This window comes from Schistocerca piceifrons, chromosome 4 (genome assembly GCF_021461385.2).
Source record: "Schistocerca piceifrons isolate TAMUIC-IGC-003096 chromosome 4, iqSchPice1.1, whole genome shotgun sequence".
Taxonomy (NCBI): Eukaryota; Metazoa; Arthropoda; class Insecta; order Orthoptera; family Acrididae; genus Schistocerca; species Schistocerca piceifrons.
This window is the reverse complement of record NC_060141.1, coordinates 317121261-317140572: the sequence shown is the minus strand read 5'-3', so window position 1 is coordinate 317140572 and position 19312 is coordinate 317121261. Positions and strand designations below refer to the sequence as shown.

General features: G+C 40.9%; 1 protein-coding gene across 3 annotated transcripts in view; it reads left to right on the top strand.

Annotated features, from left to right (window-relative positions):
- LOC124794914 (DENN domain-containing protein 1A-like) overlaps positions 1-19312 on the top strand; it is a 313331-nt gene that overhangs the window by 172206 nt on the left and 121813 nt on the right. For all 3 annotated transcript variants that reach the window (XR_007016626.1, XM_047258616.1, XM_047258615.1), the window contains exon 10: positions 15946-15978. Coding sequence is in view for 2 of the 3 variants with exons in the window: in XM_047258616.1 (XP_047114572.1) it covers positions 15946-15978 (33 nt within the window). In the remaining variant the exon portion in view is untranslated. The remainder of the gene's footprint in view (positions 1-15945; positions 15979-19312) is intronic.

The following is a 19312-nucleotide window of genomic DNA, read 5'->3' as shown; positions in this document are numbered from 1 at the left end:
TTCCTTACTGTCATTACAGTCCTAATGCAACACCATTTGATTTAAATATCTGTGGTAGACTTAACAAATCACTTTGCAGAGTGACATTTGCAGCTGACAATAGTCTTGTGGTCTGTGGCAAACTACACTTCCACTGGTTCAGAGTTCTACCATGTACGTCCAACTCTCAGGATCACATGAGGCACTGTAAATGAGTTTTAGGCAAAATAAGAAGAAACTTTGCTTTTGATGGCTGCTCTGCAATTTTATATAAGTATTGGAATTTTAGAATTAAATCTGATTTTTTCAACAGTGTTTTCTTTGGCGGTAGTCACATTGTTACATGTGTGGTGCTGGTTACCTCCAGCATTGTAAATGTAAACTGCTCTAAATTTGCTGGCCTGTACTCAAAGACAGTAAAGAGGTTGTGTGTGCCAACTCCAAGAAATAGAATGTAGCAGGTGCCTGAATGTATGACACTTTAGGTGTAATTGACATGGAGAGGACTTATTTGACTTTATACTTGTGTATAATTTTACTACATGATACCTGTTATGTTCAACAGAAGATTGTCTGCAAGTAAGCTTTCAGCCAAAAAGGCCTTCATCAGAAATACATACGCACACATGTGCGCACGCGATCGTAGTCTCCAGCTGCTGAGGCCGGAGCTGGCCTCAGCAGCCAGAGACAGTGGTCGCACGTGCGTCTGTGTGTGTTTGTGTTTGTGTTGTGTTGTGTTGTGTTGTGTATTTCTGATGAAAGCCTTTTTGGTCAAAAGCTTACTTGCTGGCAGTCTTCTGTTGTTCCTATCTGTGCATAAAATTTATACTTGCTGTATTGCTAATAGTTTTATTATGATAAGTTATGTCAGGAACATGCTCAAGTATGTAGAGCAATGCTGTTGAAATGAAACAGGCAACAAGTACTATGAATAGGTGCAGCAGTAAGTGATCTGTGGACCACAATAGTTTAAATAAATTTGTTATCAAGATGTGAATAACTTCTGAAACAGGAAGTAATCTCTCTTTCACAGCAAAAACTTCATAGAACACAATGAAGAAGGGCTACTAGATCTGTGACCCACAGTCTCCCCTTCCTCTGTTCATTCACTCCCTCCCAATCCACACCTCCATGTCGTTGTCATTGGATGCTGCAGGAACTCATCGGTGCCAGTGCCCATGTCATGTTTTCATGCTGTGCATCTGCTACCTCTCATCCTGATGTTCCTGTCCTGTGCTCCTGCTGCCTCCCTCCCAGCCATCAGGCAAACTTCCCCAACCACTCTCTAGCTCAAAAAAGGATTTGTCCAAAAGCTATTGAAGTTCCACATAGAGGAGGTGTTTAGTTATGGACAGGCATATTTAAAGTGCATTTAAAAGCAGAGTAAGCCATCCAAGCCATTGGACAAGATCCTTCTACAGGCTGAGAGTGAGTGAGAGAGAGAGAGAGAGAGAGAGAGAGAGGGAGAGAGTGCAGCATCGGAAAGCTGTGCTTCAGGGAAAATGAGAGGAACAAGAAGCGAGAAGGGGAAAGGACTATGCAATTGCATTGGGGAGAGAGCAGGTGTATGTGAGCTGGAGTGGAGGCAGGGAAGGGGATAGAGGCAGCTGGAAACAGGAGACTAGTGAAGGTTGAGGCCGAGCAGGGGGGGGGGGGGGGGGGGTTATGGGAACAAATGATATGTTGTAGGGAGAGTTCTCACCTGTGCTTCATGGTGTTGCAGGCATAGCAACATGCTAGAAAATATTCATTGTGAATGGAAGACCAAATATTTGTCCATGATTCAGCCAATTGCCACAGTAGACGCTTGTTAGCACTTTTTCATTCATTTTCACACTGACATAAGAAGATAAGAAGTGCACTTAGTTTCAAAATAGTCTCACAAGAGATGCTTTTTGAGAAAAGCCTGGAGAATTTCTGAAGCCATGACCTCTCATTTTCCATCTGTACCAGTAAATAAGGATTCTGTACGAGGTGTGTGTTTTAAGTACATACTGTTTTGAAATTAAAAAAAGATGTGCTAAGATATCTCAATAATTTTATTTTTACATGAAAGCCTGTACCTTAATCTATGCACTGATGCCATTACAGTCTGATTCTTCCTTGTTTACGTTGTGTACTGGGTGTTTAAGATGCCTCTGATAATCGTGAGTCCCACTGACTGTGAAGTGCGGGCTGTTATAAGATTTTTTAGTGCTAAATGCCTAAAAGCGATCGATACTCATCATAAGATCTGTGCAGTTTATGGAGAAAACATTGAGTGATTGAATGGTAAGAAAGTGGGTGAGAGCATTTAAAGATGGCCGCACAGATGTGCATGATGAACAACGGAGTGGGCATCCTTTGGTCGTTAATGAAAGTTTGGTGCAGGAAGTGGAGAATAAGGTGAGAGAAAACAGACGCTTTACAATTTCCTCCTTGCGAGATGACTTTCCTAATGTTTCTCGTAGTGTTTTGTATGGCATTGTGACCGAGCACTCGAATTACCAAAAATTGTGCGCACGTTGGGTACCGAAAATGTTGACGAATGTGCACAAAACTAAACGTTTAGACAGTGCATTGACTTTCCTTGAGCGGTACCGCAACGACGGTGATGATTTCTTAAGCCAGTATCAAAGCAACAGTCCATGGAAGTTGAGCAAGGGCGTCATTTTGCTGCAAGACAATGCCTGTCCGCATGTGGTGAATCAGACCAAAGATCTCATCACATCTTTTCAATGGGAAACTCTAGATCATCCTCCGTACAGCCCCGATCTTGTGCCCAGTGACTACCATCTGTTCCTGCATTTGAAGAAACACCTGGGCGGTCAAGCACCTTCAAGATGATGACGAAGTCAAAACAGTGGTGATGCAGTGGTTAACAAGTCAGGCAGCAGGCTTGTATGAGGAGGGTATTCAAAAACTGTTACAACATTATGACAAGTGCCTCAATATTGACTGAAATTATGTAGAAAAGTAGATTAAGGTATAGGCTTTCATGTAAAAATAAAATTGAGATATCTTAGCAAGTCTTTTTTTAATTTCAAAGCAGTACTTACTTAAAAAACAGTACTTACTTAAAAAAACATGCCTCATATTTACAAAATGGCTGTGAGAAAGGACCTGTCAGATGCAAGTAAATCCACTTTCATTGAGTTGTCATTGCTGGTCAGTGAACTAGTAATTAAGATGTTTTTCACTGTTGTTCTGAACTGATATTTCCAGTCATGAAGGTTGCCAGCTTTGAGCATAAATCATCCAACATTTAGCTATGGACACTCTGTGTGCTCTTGTTATTGTTGGTTGGCATGGACACTGCAGTGCAGATCAACACCAGCAGCTTTCTTTCATTGTCACAGCATATCTTTATATTAAACCTGAGAGAAATAAAAATGAAATATAACTGACACACTTTCACTGTCACAGTACGCCACTTCTGTGTTCTTAGAATCATGAAAGCTTGGAGAAAAGAAATGTGTACCATATAAAAATTAAAGTGGGATCTTCAGGGTACAAAATGTAATTGTGACCAAAGACGGAATTATGCAGCTATGGATTTGTTCAAACTAAGACACTCATCAGAATTTTATCACTTTATTTATTTGCTAGCCTTACGGCAGCTTCATGTGTTTGACATTTATATTTGACACATCACCTTCTACCCCTCTCTTTGTCCATATCCTCCATCCCGTGTCTCTGACCATACCCTCCTCCCAGGGTAGCCTACATACTGGAGCTCAGAAAACTATTTCTTGCCCATGACATATAGGCTGCCCATCGAAACAGGTTGATTTGGCAGGCCGATACTGTTCCCACATGCCTGTTGTGTAGGGCAGCCTATATGCCAGAGGCTGGCACACATTGTTTCACATATATCTGCTCCTATTGGAGGTTATAAATGCCACAGTGCTTGATACTCATGAAGCCAGCTGTTTCTGTGCCACATTTGGTTGTAGCTGATCCATGAGTTTGCGAGGGATATACAGGACATACACACATGCACACTATATAAACAGATAACATATTTGTTAATCATCTCATGATTTATATTCACTGCCAACCATAGGAACAGCCAGTCCTCTCGTACATCTAACCAGGGATTATTTTGGCATGAAGCTGTAACTCTACAGATACTAACATGAAAATTGGCCCCCAGTAAGTGATGCTTTCTGCATGTTTTCGAATCAGAGATGTAGGTAACGTTGCTTACAAGTGAACCAACATAACGAGACAATTATATGAGGACCACATAGTTTAATGTGGAACCCACAATTCAGTATGACACGACTTTTCAATGTACACATTTTTGGTTTTGCCAGAACTGAAACTCATATTGAAGTGCTACAAGAAAGACCACCACAATTATGACTCTCAGGAGCAACGATAATTAGAATCCTACCATTATTAATGTGACATTTAATGAACCAAGCTGGATGATTAGCTCATGCAACCACTAATGAGCATAGGAATTTACTAATAATACACAGCTGTGTAGAACTTTAGCAAGAATCTGACTTCTAAATGCAGATTGATGGCAGACACATGGATATGTCAGTGTACTGTGCGTTGCATAACCAAGATGAGGACCATACATTTTGCTGACGTCACAAGTTCTGCCTTCAATAATTCATCATTTATGTACAGGAAGATGCACATGGAGCAAGCTTATACTTTGTTCCTATGAACAAGGAGGCTAGCCATAAGCTGTCCTGTATGGAGGACAATTCAGCTTCACATGTGTGCCATATTGCTTTAGGTTAAAATCTTCTCCTATGATAGTTTGTCCAAAACACTACCCACCAGGTACTGCAGGAACAGTATTCACATGCTTACACCGCCTCACTTCAGGTCGTGGATGCTCGCCCAGAATGCAAACTGCAAACATGATCTGTTAGCACCACACTACGGTATTCCCAAAAAAAAAAAACACTAACTTTTTGAAACCATCTATGTGGTAATGTAGGTTAGGATCCCAGGTATCTGACGCTGCAGCCATTCACCCTTATGGGCCGTAGTTTGCGAGTAATCAGAAAAAAATCGTAATTTTGCATTATGTTCCAGAGCCTTTAATTTGACAGCAGTTTATATAACTGCATTGTTGTGTAGTGGTTACTATTCGAGCATGATGTGCAGTGCAGAAGGATCTGGGTTCAAATCTCATCACATGCTTTTTTTTAACGGTTATGAAAATAAATTTGATCATTATTTTTATTCAATTTATTGCTTTAAATATATTTTTTAGACTTCTAATCCTTTGTCACATCATATTAATCATTATATTAACTTTTTCATTTTATCTTGCTTTTTATTCCTATCATTCCGTTTTCATTTGGGATCTGTGTGCATGTGATTTTAATTATTTTTATTTATTTATCACAGTATTTAAACTTTTGAAAATGCTCATCTGTTAGTTAAAAATCAAAAGATGACATAATCTATTTATATTGCCTGTGTAATGGTGTCAAAATGTATTTTTCGTTACATGTAAGATGTATATTTTTCTGGATGGTAATCACCATTCAGCAATTAACACACAAATTTCGGTTGTAGTATGAACAAAATAACACAGACAGAGATGTAAATGAAAGATGATGGGTAAATAACAACACATTTCATATTTTGCTCAACCTAACTGGTTGCATTAATAAATAATTATACATCAGTTGCTGTAGGTTTGTTTAGCAAGAATGAACTATAAATTAATGCAGAAAATGAGGAATAGAAATAATGAATGCAGTAACACAGACAAAAATATAAAATAATCAAGTGGAAGAAATTAACTTGGAATTAATATAAAAACTAATTAAAATCAACATGCACAAATATTCCAAGTGAAAGAAAGATAGCAAGAAAAAATAAGAGCAAATGTAAAACTTCATATGGTGATTGAAATGACATGACAAAGAGTTAGATTTTTTAAAAAAAATTACATATTAGCCAATTAATTGGATAAAAATAGTCAGTCATTTTGATAAAAATATAAAAATTAAAAGTATTGTGGCACCTGACAAGATTACAACCTGCAGCCTTCTGCACATCAGGCTCTTCTGCTAACCATTATGCTACAGTGCTGCTGTATCTACTACTGTCAAATTCAAGGCTGTAGAACATAACACAATATTACAAAAATCTTTTTTTGTTGGTTACTCACAAAAGAAGGCCCCACCAGGGTGAATGGTTGGAGGGTGTAATACTGGGGACCCTAACCTACATCACTGTATAGATGGTTTCAGAAACTTGATTCCACCACTGGGGACCTCTCCTTGTAAGTACCATCTTTCCGATGATGGTTTGGTTTACATCTTGGTCTACATCTTACTTGGTAGTAATGAATGCAGACATTTCCACTTCCTGCTTTGCTCCTCTCTCTTGACACCATAAGTCATACATCCGCCCCTCTTCCATCTCATGTGATTCCCAGTTCTTCACACAGAGATGATCTGTCATTTTAGTCATCATCATTCAGACTTGTTTAAGAGCACTTGAACCTTCTGTGCCACCTACCCACTGGATTGTAGGACTGTACGTTGTTGCCATTTGATAGCTCTAAATGCTCAGGATTACAACTACAGGGCTATTACAAATGATTGAAGTGATTTCATAAATTCACTGTAGCTCCATTCATTGACATATGGTCACGACACACTACAGATACGTAGAAAAACTCATAAAGTTTTGTTCGGCTGAAGCCGCACTTCCGGTTTCTGCCGCTAGAGCGCTCGAGAGCGCAGTGAGACAAAATGGCGACAGGAACCGAGAAAGCGTATGTCATGCTTGAAATGCACTCACATCAGTCAGTCATAACAGTGCAATGACACTTCAGGACGAAGTTCAACAAAGATCCACCAACTGCTAACTCCATTCGGCGATGGTATGCGCAGTTTAAAGCTTCTGGATGCCTCTGTAAGGGGAAATCAACGGGTCGGCCTGCAGTGAGCGAAGAAACGGTTGAACGCGTGCGGGCAAGTTTCACGCGTAGCCTGCGGAAGTCGACGAATAAAGCAAGCAGGGAGCTAAACGCACCATAGGATGGTGCTCCACCGCACTTCCATCATGATGTTCGGCATTTCTTAAACAGGAGATTGGAAAACCGATGGATCGGTCGTGGTGGAGATCATGATCAGCAATTCATGTCTTGGCCTCCACGCTCTCCCGACTTAACCCCATGCGATTTCTTTCTGTGGGGTTATGTGAGAGATCAGTGTTTAAACCTCCTCTACCAAGAAACGTGCCAGAACTGCGAGCTCGCATCAACGATGCTTTCGAACTCATTGGTGGGGACATGCTGCGCCGAGTGTGGGAGGAACTTGATTATCGGCTTGATGTCTGCCGAATCACTAAAGGGGCACATATCGAACATTTGTGAAAAAAAACTTTTTGAGTTTTTGTATGTGTGTGCAAAGCATTGTGAAAATATCTCAAATAATAAAGTTATTGTAGAGCTGTGAAATCGCTTCAATCATTTGTAATAACCCTGTAGTTATTAAATTCACTTAGTAAGAACATGTTACACAAATACTGGAACTCCTAAACATATCTTACTTTGCTAGTACACTGTTGTCAGACTTTTAAAGCTATGTGTTGTATGGGAAGTTACTTCTCAATCCTACATAAAGTTCTCCCAGTTCAGAAGTGTGTATACAAAATTATTTTTGGTGTGGATTCTGAATACTATCTATAGCCCTGCAGGATATTTATTACGTAATGAAATTTGACAAATTATAACCTTTTTTCCAACTGACAGCGTGGTTTGAACAGATCAGCTCTAGATATAAGCTACAAAAGTACCTGAAAGTACTTTCCTTGGCCCACAAAGTTGTTCATCATACAAGAAAACATATTTGTAGTGACTTACCAGCAACATAAAAAGTTTGTCCTTTACTAAAGTACAGCTACAAGAAGCCTGCTGAAAGATTCATTGATAGCTAATTACCTACTGCTGTATACCATTTTTAAACATATTTAGCATAGCAAGTAAATAACTGAAACCCCCTTTCGTCTGATGACGTTTGTTTACCGTACATTCAGAACTGCATTTAGTATTTCAGTCTACAGGGTGTGTGTGTCGTATGGGTCCTCAGGGTCATTTTGTCTGGAGTTTCAGCAGATACTTGCAGTTTTGTTTTCGCAATGTGCCCAAACAAATACTGCTCATAAAGTCCTTTTTGTGACACCCGATGCCAACAGAAACTGTTAGTTTGTTTCCCGTTATGACCAAAATGATTTTTAAAGTGGAATTGTATGTGCCTATTGTATTGAGTGCTCCCAAATTAGTCTAGTGAAATATTAGTTTTATCAACCCATATTAATAGTGACAGAAAAATGAGGCAAATAACCAGTACTCTGGCAGCGACAGCACTGCCTGGCCCGTGCTGACTCATGTTGTTGTGCAACAGCACTGCTCAGGAACTGCTGCTGAAGTACTTCATGTTTCACTGTTCCTCTTAATACAGATTGATAAAACAAATGTACCACTAAACTAATTTCAGGTCACTATATTGAATGGACACTTAAAATTCCACTTCAAAAATAATTTTGCTCATAACCTCAAACAAATTGACAGTTTCTGTTGCACTGTGTGTCACATAAAAGATGTTAGGAGCAGTGTTTGTTTGAGCTGATTCCAGCTACACATTGCAAAAAAGATTGCAAGTTTTCTGCCCCCTTTGTCCTATCACCTCCTTCCTACTCGTGTCTCCTCACTCTCATTATGTACTGCCCTCTGCCAACACAACTGCCTGATTTCCCCTTCTCTGTTCCCCACCACCACCACCACCACCACCACCACCACCACCACCAGCCCACCCATGCACCCACACACACACACACACACACACACACACACACACACACACACACACACACACACCTCCCTGCTGATAGCCTCCTGATACTGTGCCTGGCAGTCTTGTCTGGCCTCCACCAAGTCCTTGCACATTCCTCTGGACAGTACACTGCTCTACTCTTCCCCACCCCCTTCCCACCCGTACCTTTCTATCTCTCTCCCTTCCTTGCCCCCTTCAGATTGCTGATTTCATTCAGGGTGAAAGTTACATTCCAGTCCAATCCACCAGAGATGTCAGCCATATGTGTGTGAGGTGTGCTTACTTGTGTGAATGAATGTGTATGTATTTTCATTTCTAATGAATGCTGTGGCCAAAACCAAAATACATAAGTCTTTATGTAGTGCCTGTCTGTGGGTCAGCATGTTATCTTTACAGTAAGTAGCAATCTATCATTTTCCTTATATTGCAAGTTAAAATTGTGTGCTCACTGAAAAGTGTCTTTTGCATTTGAGGGATTATATCTTTATGATATCCTGATCTGCAGATGGAGAGATCATGAACCCCTTGTTCACATCAACTTGCAGGGATTCCATAATTAAGGAAGCAGTTGAAATACATCTACATCTACATTTATACTCCGCAAGCCACCCAACGGTGTGTGGCGGAGGGCACTTTACGTGCCACTGTCATTACCTCCCTTTCCTGTTCCAGTCGCGTATGGTTCGCGGGAAGAACGACTGTCTGAAAGCCTCCGTGCGTGCTCTAATCTCTCTAATTTTACATTCGTGATCTCCTTGGGAGGTATAAGTAGGGGGAAGCAATATATTCGATACCTCATCCAGAAACGCACCCTCTCGAAACCTGGCGAGCAAGCTACACCGCGATGCACAGCGCCTCTCTTGCAGAGTCTGCCACTCGAGTTTATTAAACATCTCCGTAACGCTATCACGGTTACCAAATAACCCTGTGGCGAAACGCGCCGCTCTTCTTTGGATCTTCTCTATCTCCTCCGTCAGACCGATCTGGTACGGATCCCACACTGATGAGCAATACTGAAGTATAGGTCGAACGAGTGTTTTGTAAGCCACCTCCTTTGTTGATGGACTACATTTTCTAAGCACTCTCCCAATGAATCTCAACCTGGTACCCGCCTTACCAACAATTAATTTTATATGATCATTCCACTTCAAATCGTTCCGCACGCATACTCCCAGATATTTTACAGAAGTAACTGCTACCAGTGTTTGTTCCGCTATCATATAATCATACAATAAAGGATCCTTCTTTCTATGTATTCGCAATACATTACATTTGTCTATGTTAAGGGTCAGTTGCCACTCCCTGCACCAAGTGCCTATCCGCTGCAGATCTTCCTGCATTTCGCTACAATTTTCTAATGCTGCAACTTCTCTGTATACTACAGCATCATCCGCGAAAAGCTGCATGGAACTTCCGACACTATCTACTAGGTCATTTATATATATTGTGAAAAGCAATGGTCCCATAACACTCCCCTGTGGCACGCCAGAGGTTACTTTAACGTCTGTAGACATCTCTCCATTGATAACAACATGCTGTGTTCTGTTTGCTAAAAATTCTTCAATCCAGCCACACAGCTGGTCTGATATTCCGTAGGCTCTTACTTTATCAGGCGACAGTGCGGAACTGTATCGAACGCCTTCCGGAAGTCAAGAAAAATAGCATCTACCTGGGAGCCTGTATCTAATATTTTCTGTGTCTCATGAACAAATAAAACGAGTTGGGTCTCACACGATCGCTGTTTCCGAAATCCATGTTGATTCCTACATAGTAGATTCTGGGTTTCCAAAAACGACATGATACTCGAGCAAAAAAACATGTTCTAAAATTCTACAACAGATCGACGTCAGAGATATAGGTCTATAGTTTTGCGCATCTGCTCGACGACCCTTCTTGAAGACTAGGACTATCTGTGCTCTTTTCCAATCATAGAAGTTAATGAATCAATTGACAGACACACAGGATTTCAGCTCAGAAAGGTATAGTAGGCAGCATTGGTGGCTGTAAGACATTGTTGATCACAGACAAACAAATTCAGCACCACAGTGACGGGTAGTCAAAGCAGAACAGTTGAGTCATGCACCAACACTTACGCTGCTTGCATACGGAGGGGGTCCATGGTTTATGGCTGCACTTTCCTGTAATGTGCATACAAAGCCTGCAACTCATTTCTTCAGCAGTTGGCTCTGGATTTTGACGTTGCTGCCTCCTGTCACCTGCACTTTCTAGTGAACCATCATATAAATTGATGAGCCAAAACAGCTAACCAAAGTTGCACCTAAAAAAAATAACGAGCTGCTGCATCATAAAAATATTGTGCAGTTCCCACAAACCAACTAGCATAATGTCTTAGAACCTATCAGCTGGATTTTACCTTCCGTGAGTATAATGAAGTTCCCACCTGAGGATTTCCTCCCACTTCAATTGGTCTATAGTGATACTAATGTTTTCGTTTTATTTCTGTGTGTTCTTTGCCTCTCACAGCATCGATGTTAACTCTGCTATGTCCAGAGAATTGGCTGAATAAATACTTACACAGCTACTATTAGCAGTTTGTTACTTATTTATTCGTGTAACTGGCTAAAAGATAATAAGTCTTGTTATCAAATGTTACCTGGGTTATTATGTCACATAGCAAAAACTACACACAGTGCAGTTAAACGTTATTTGTGTATTTGTACCATCAACAAAATAGTTTGGATGTTTCACATGCATACCTTAAGGATGGATACAGTTCACTTTTAAATACACTCCTGGAAATGGAAAAAAGAACACATTGACACCGGTGTGTCAGACCCACCATACTTGCTCCGGGCACTGCGAGAGGGCTGTACAAGCAATGATCACACGCACGGCACAGCGGACACACCAGGAACTGCGGTGTTGGCCGTCGAATGGCGCTAGCTGCGCAGCATTTGTGCACCGCCGCCGTCAGTGTCAGCCAGTTTGCCGTGGCATACGGAGCTCCATCGCAGTCTTTAACACTGGTAGCATGCCGCGACAGCGTGGACGTGAACCGTATGTGCAGTTGACGGACTTTGAGCGAGGGCGTATAGTGGGCATGCGGGAGGCCGGGTGGACGTACCGCCGAATTGCTCAACACGTGGGGCGTGAGGTCTCCACAGTACATCGATGTTGTCGCCAGTGGTCGGCGGAAGGTGCACGTGCCCGTCGACCTGGGACCGGACCGCAGCGACGCACGGATGCACGCCAAGACGGTAGGATCCTACGCAGTGCCGTAGGGGACCGCACCGCCACTTCCCAGCAAATTAGGGACACTGTTGCTCCTGGGGTATCGGCGAGGACCATACGCAACCGTCTCCATGAAGCTGGGCTATGGTCCCGCACACCGTTAGGCCGTCTTCCGCTCACGCCCCAACATCGTGCAGCCCGCCTCCAGTGGTGTCGCGACAGGCGTGAATGGAGGGACGAATGGAGACGTGTCGTCTTCAGCGATGAGAGTCGCTTCTGCCTTGGTGCCAATGATGGTCGTATGCGTGTTTGGCGCCGTGCAGGTGAGCGCCACAATCAGGACTGCATACGACCGAGGCACACAGGGCCAACACCCGGCATCATGGTGTGGGGAGCGATCTCCTACACTGGCCGTACACCACTGGTGATCATCGAGGGGACACTGAATAGTGCACGGTACATCCAAACCGTCATCGAACCCATCGTTCTACCATTCCTAGACCGGCAAGGGAACTTGCTGTTCCAACAGGACAGTGCACGTCCGCATGTATCCCGTGCCACACAACGTGCTCTAGAAGGTGTAAGTCAACTACCCTGGCCAGCAAGATCTCCGGATCTGTCCCCCATTGAGCATGTTTGGGACTGGATGAAGCGTCGTCTCATGCGGTCTGCACGTCCAGCACGAACGCTGGTCCAACTGAGGCGCCAGGTGGAAATAGCATGGCAAGCCGTTCCACAGGACTACATCCAGCATCTCTACGATCGTCTCCATGGGAGAATAGCAGCCTGCATTGCTGCGAAAGGTGGATATACACTGTACTAGTGCCGACATTGTGCATGCTCTGTTGCCTGTGTCTATGTGCCTGTGGTTCTGTCAGTGTGATCATGTGATGTATCTGACCCCAGGAATGTGTCAATAAAGTTTCCCCTTCCTGGGACAATGAATTCACGGTGTTCTTATTTCAATTTCCAGGAGTGTATGTTATATTTGTATCTAGAATTCCTTGTTGCTGATAGAGGTTAAGTGTAATGAGTTCTTGTGCTAGCAGCCTCTACCAAGGGTCGTTTTCAGTCAGTTGATTAACTGTCAGTTCTGTGAAAGTGTGAAGTCAGACCTATCACAAACACTGCCTTATATTAGTGCTGGTTAACTAGGAGCATTGCTTCAGGGACACAATCATTTGATTACCACAATGCTGGCTGCGTGTTCTTAGTACTCCTTGTAGTTAATTTAGTACTTGAGAACAGTAATACTGGCTAACTGTAATACCACAGACAACAAATTCAGTGTGGACTATCCAATTCATTTCTTAATACCCTGCACTATGTTCATATCCGTTCTCATCTTTTGCATTACACTTGAGCTTGGTGATGAGCCAGTATCATACTGGCTCAGTTGTTGCTCGGTTTGTGGTTTGTATGATCTATAGCTCTATCTAATTGCTTGTAATAATTTTGACAAAGATGTTACCATATTATTTTGTCATGCATATAACTGCAGAATGTGAGGATAACAAAATGAGCGAATGTCATAAAGTTTTGCCCAGTAATATGGGAGCAGAACTTTTAGTACTTTATGTGCTATGAGCGAAATTGTACAAGCTGTCTAAAAGTGCTAGACTTAGTACACAGAACAAGGACAATGCTAATATGTTACATTGTAGTACGTCTGTTCTCTGCATGTGTATTGAGGTTGGGAGAGCAACAACATGCTGTCAAATGACAGTTCATCTGTTATCTCATTCACATAGTCCACTGTGCAGTACAGTCTCATTCAGTAATTTTTTCACGTTGATGACAATGTCAAATTGGCAAAATTATTCTTACATTATGCAAATCATATTTTTTAAGGTTTGAATGGTGTAATGGTGAGATTTTTGAGCCATTGTTATGGAATGATTCATCTTTCCTTGTGGAATGTTCAGTTCGTGCTACAAGGAGAACAGCACAAAGACTGGCCACCACATTCTTTTAGGTTGCAGTTCCCAGTATTGCCATTAGAAAAATTACAATCGAACACAGCACACCTAGCTTTTGTAGCACTTCATTCTTTCTCTGAGGAGGAAAGATTAAGTGGTTGAGGGGAGGGTGGCTACTAGTGGCCACATGTTATGATAAGGGAGGTGGGAGGGGGCAGGGGGTGGCGGCAGGATGATGAGTTGGCAAAGATGAAGGAAAATGTGTTAGACAGAGTAGCCCTACTTTTATGATCAATATCTTTGAAAGGTGAAATTTATATCCTCCAATTTATTACACATAAGTTTACTTTTTGAGAGAGAGGTGCCATTGCTGGAAGCACTCATTTATATTGGCATATATTCTTATCAATAAGAAACAATGGCAGATACAATATAACTTATTCTGTCTTCTCTCACATAGGACTTCTTATACCATTGTGTTTTTTATGCTGGTTATTGTGTGTGTGATATTATGGACAAGCATTTCATTGAATCTGCAAATGAATGAGGAATTACTTCTTCTTTTAAATCTAACTTTGTTTTTGAATTAGAACTACATTGAAACACCCTAGCAGCTTGAAACAGTGCACTGGATTGGGACTAGTACTTTTGCTTTTTGTGGGCAAGTGCTCTACCATGTGAACTATTCAAGTATGACTTATAGGCCACCCTCACAGCTCTAATTCAGCCAGTACATCTGTCCTACTTTCCAAAATTTACAGTTCTCCTGCTACATATCTTCTGGTACTAGCACCCCATTCCTCATTGAATTAACATGTACTTTTGAAAATTAGGATTGACAGTTTCTACTTTAAGTGTTTCTGTTGGCAATAGTGGGAGTTGTGCTTCCTAAAGGTAAGTATTGTCCAGTCTTGCCAAGTCTTTGTGATTTTAATAATTTTTTTATTTAAAATTTTCTTTATATACTATAAGGATAGAGCTGCTGAGGTAGACTGTAATAATTATTTTAGTCTGTGAATGCAATAATGTAATTGTACTGAATTCATGAGGTGTCACAGGGAATGAAAGCTTATCCTCTGAGAACACCACAGGTTCATTTAAGACGATTTTACCTACCTTCAGGTTCCTCCGATAAGAGGAGAAGATGTGAAATGTGAAATTATTGTATAATAAACAATTATAGAGCTCCCAAAAATGCAGCTTCATGTTTTCAATGTACAAACATGACTACCTAGCTGCATACATTCTCATTAGGAAAACTGATATCATGTAGATTTGTTGATGATATGGAAAAATGAATTAACTGTAATAGCTATTATTGTTACTACTGTGATCCAACGCTAAATTGAAATTCCTAGCTCTTGAATAGCGCTTGATACAGTAGTCTTGTACTAGACACTTTAAGTAATTGTGTTTGGAATGTGGCATCCAATCCACAATCAATACTTTCCAGTCTAGCTTATTTCTGGAGGATAACTGCTGTAGTTATTCATGCCAGTATTTTTTTGTTTGTTTCATTAGGTGAATGGTTCATTTCAAGGTATCAAACCCATTTGTCATTGACTATGGTTCATTTTTATCAGAAAGTCAGTCTTATGGATTTAATGACTGTTGCCAAGGAAGGTGGTGCAGTGATAAGCCACTGGACTCATATTCAGGACGACTGTGTTTCAGATCCCTCCTCTTGCAATTCAGATTTAAGTTTTCTGTAATTTTCTTGAATTTTTGTATGTGGCTGCCATGATGGTTCTGTCAAAAGAGCAAATCTAATTTCTTTCCTGAGCTTGCACTCTTTTGTTAATTACATTGTCATTGTCAGTGGGACATTAAATGCTAATCTAACTTTTTTGTAATCACTCTTCTCTGAGAAGATTTTATGAGCTACAAACACAAAAAGTGGAAACACTTTCATCTGACAACAGTTAGGCAATAAGCTGCAGCGTAGTTACTGCTGTTTTGAGAACCTGATGTGAAGGGTGCTCCTAGAGTTTTGTTTCTCATTTGATGTTTTTCCCATTATTTAATATTGTCTTTTCTTGTTTGTTCTGCAGGCCAACCCAGCTATGAAGTCAGCAGTGAAGACTGTAAGTACAGATCACTACCTCATGACGTACAGAAATTTTAGTTAAATACTTGACTATATTTTGCTGCATCCTAGTAGTATGGAATCAGTTTATTTTTTGAGAGAGGTAGGAGAGAAGAGAGTTGGAGGAAACAGTGCTCTCTATGTGATTTAGTAAAAAATTTCACCTTATACTTCACATGGATATTCATCTCGTTTTTGTGGTGTAGTGACTGCTCCATTAAATTTCGGGTGTGCAGTCGCATAAATTCAGCTTCTTGTAATACAAAGAGTACTATGAAAGTTTTGCAGTACTGCTCTATTTATTTAATTTTTTGAAGTAATTTCTGCCAAATTGAATACATCTCTCCATCCTCCGAAACCAATCCCTAAACCAGGTCTCCCAAATTTCTGTAGAGAGTCAGGCACTTATGTTGCCCCAAGCCCTTGTGAGGTCCTCATCACTTGAAAACTGCACTCCTCTCAGCTTCATTTTCACATGGGGAACAGTGCAAAGTCACAAGGAGCAAGGTCTGGGCTGTAAGGAGGGTGCTCGAGAAGTTTCAGTCCTGTACACCGCAAATATTCGGTGCATACTTTGGCAAAGTTAGCTTGAGCATTGTCGTGATGGAGGAACTAAGTGTCCATTCTTGACTTCAATCACAGGTTCCTCAAATGCTGGATGACTTTAGGCAGGCACTGCTCAGTGTAACACTTAGCTGTGACTGTCTTCTACATGTTCAAAACAACAAGTTCTACAATTCCACTCGATTTGAAGAAAACAACTATCATGTTCTTCTTTACAGCTGCTTTTGTGACAGCTGTAGGTGTATTGTCATCTTCAAAGACACAAAGTTTGTTTTGAGTCTCAGTCAGCACATCGTAATAGTACAGCCAAGTCCATCACCTGACATGATGTTATTCATATTCTGACATTGTCCCTTAGAAAATTTCTTTAACATGTCATGTCATCTGCTCTTCTGTCAGTCTATGCAGCCCCCAAAGACAACAAAGTTTCTTTACTTGCAAATGATCATGCAGAATACAAGGAATTGCTGTTTCATTTAGCATTAAGGTATCCTCTCTCCCCTTCGGATCTCTCACCTGTCTTTGTCCAGCATTTTCCTCACAGCATCGATGTTTTCCTCCATAACTGATGATTATGGCCTTCCTGTACTTTGTGCCCTAAAGAGTGAACTTTTCTCTTTGGAATTCTCTGTACCACTTGAATGTAGTTTTACGGCATGGACACACATCACCGAGTGCAAGAGTCATTTTTTCAAAGCACTAGTCTGTGCCACAGCAAACACTTCAAACTAACCCTGCTAGTGAATGATTGTGCACACAGACTTGGCATAGCAGTTACAATGCAAGTATGAAGTATTCTCAGAACATAGCAACAATCAGCCTCCTGCGACGTATTGGTGCATCATATTGCAACACTTTGCTAGTACCCTTTGTATTTCGGCTGTATATTGTTCACCTGTCTTGAGAGTGATCCACAAGACGGACACTCCAGCACTCCCTCCACCCTTTTAAACTCGTGGCTCACACTACTGAATATGCAGCCAGAGATACACAGGCACTAAAGACTTTGATTGGCAGCAAAGAAGTACAGTGTGTGTGAATTATACCTGCGGGTGCGCAGTCAATCCATACTGGGATTTCGATGTATTGTTCTGAACTTCACTGTCGTCGCATCTTTGTAATTTTATTACAGAAAGGGCTAGACTCCATGACTTATCCAAGCTGAAGCTGCTATCTCTGTTAATTAAATTCATTGCCAAGCGAATTTCAGTTGCTTCTTTCACCACCAAGTCCCAAAAAGATTAAGTAGATACCAAAATTTCAGCATTTTTATACAGTATAGAGTGACCAATATTAATACAGTGTTCTGCCACAGCCGATTTATTTGGCTGTAAGGTGAGATGATGGCACCTTGGGTCATACAGTATATTTGAAAATGATGCATAGAGATTTATATTTATGTGCAAATAGCAGCCACCTTCCTTCACAGTTGATGAGTGCTCTCAGAACTTTAGTTCTGAGAGAGCTCCTACAGCAAAAAGAGCTTTTGAAACCAATGGGTATACACCACAGCAAATATTTAAAGTGTTACAAGTGAAACCAAAGGTGGCCATAAGCAGTGCAGACAGACAGATTTAAATCCATGATTTTCCTGCCATATGTGGGAAGCTTATCACTAAAAGTAGGACATATCCTGAGCAAGCACAGAGTAAAAGTAATTTTCTTCCTCCACTGAAGACAGGAGCACTCTTGGGTTCTGTTAAAGATGATTTGATGCCATGGAAGGCTGGGGTTTACATGATCCCCTATGAATGTGGTCTTTCATACATGAGACAGATAATTTGTACAGTTCATGAAAGATATGCAGAACACTGCAGGTACACCCGCTTCTTACAGCCAAATAAATTGACTTTGTCAGAATACTGTATTGATACTGAGTCCTCTATGTTGTACGAAAATGTGGTCGCTCTATATTGTATATGTCGAAATTTTAGCATCTACTTCATCTTTCTAGGACATAGTAGTGAAAGAAGCAATCAAAATTCAGTTTCCAGTGGATTTAATTGGTATAGATAGTGACTTCGAGCTTGAATAAGTCACTGAACGTGACACTTTTCGTAATAAACTCACAAAGCTGTCGTGACAGTGTAGAGTGATACATAGACGTCCTAGCATATACTGAATGCACAGCCACAGATATAATTCATGCACAAAAAATTGTACATCTCCTGAGTGAGCAATTTGAAAAGGAAGTGAGTGAGTTTTGAGGCCAAGGCAAAGAACAACTACAGGTCAATGCAGTCTCTGAAACACCTACTGTACTGTAGTTGCATTATATATAGTGGATGTAGGTAGAGATGTAAATCAGCAGAACTATTTTAGTTAGCCCAAAGCTGACCACTGAAATTAAAAAAAGAATTTAAAAAAAAAATCTCCAATAGCAGAAGAGGACTCTGAAATTAAAGTGTCTTAAAGAACAACTTGTCTGATCGAGACCAGGGCTAAGAACAAAACAGTGCAAGTACATAACCATTGTCAATGTGATAAACCAAGATGATGTCTGTTCAAGGTTTTACCCCTCTTGAAGATTGAAAAGTGCATAGACTAACTTCATAGACCTTGTAAGTCATTGAATACACGAATTGGATTACCTTGAATTAATACAGCTGATATGGAGTTTTTGGGGCCTTTGTAACTACAATGTCATCAATTTTACCTGTCAGTCAGTACAGACATGTTCAAATTATTAGACTAAAGACATTTTTTCCAAAACTTTACATGTATTACATATTTACATCCACATACTGATTATATTTTTACATTCAATA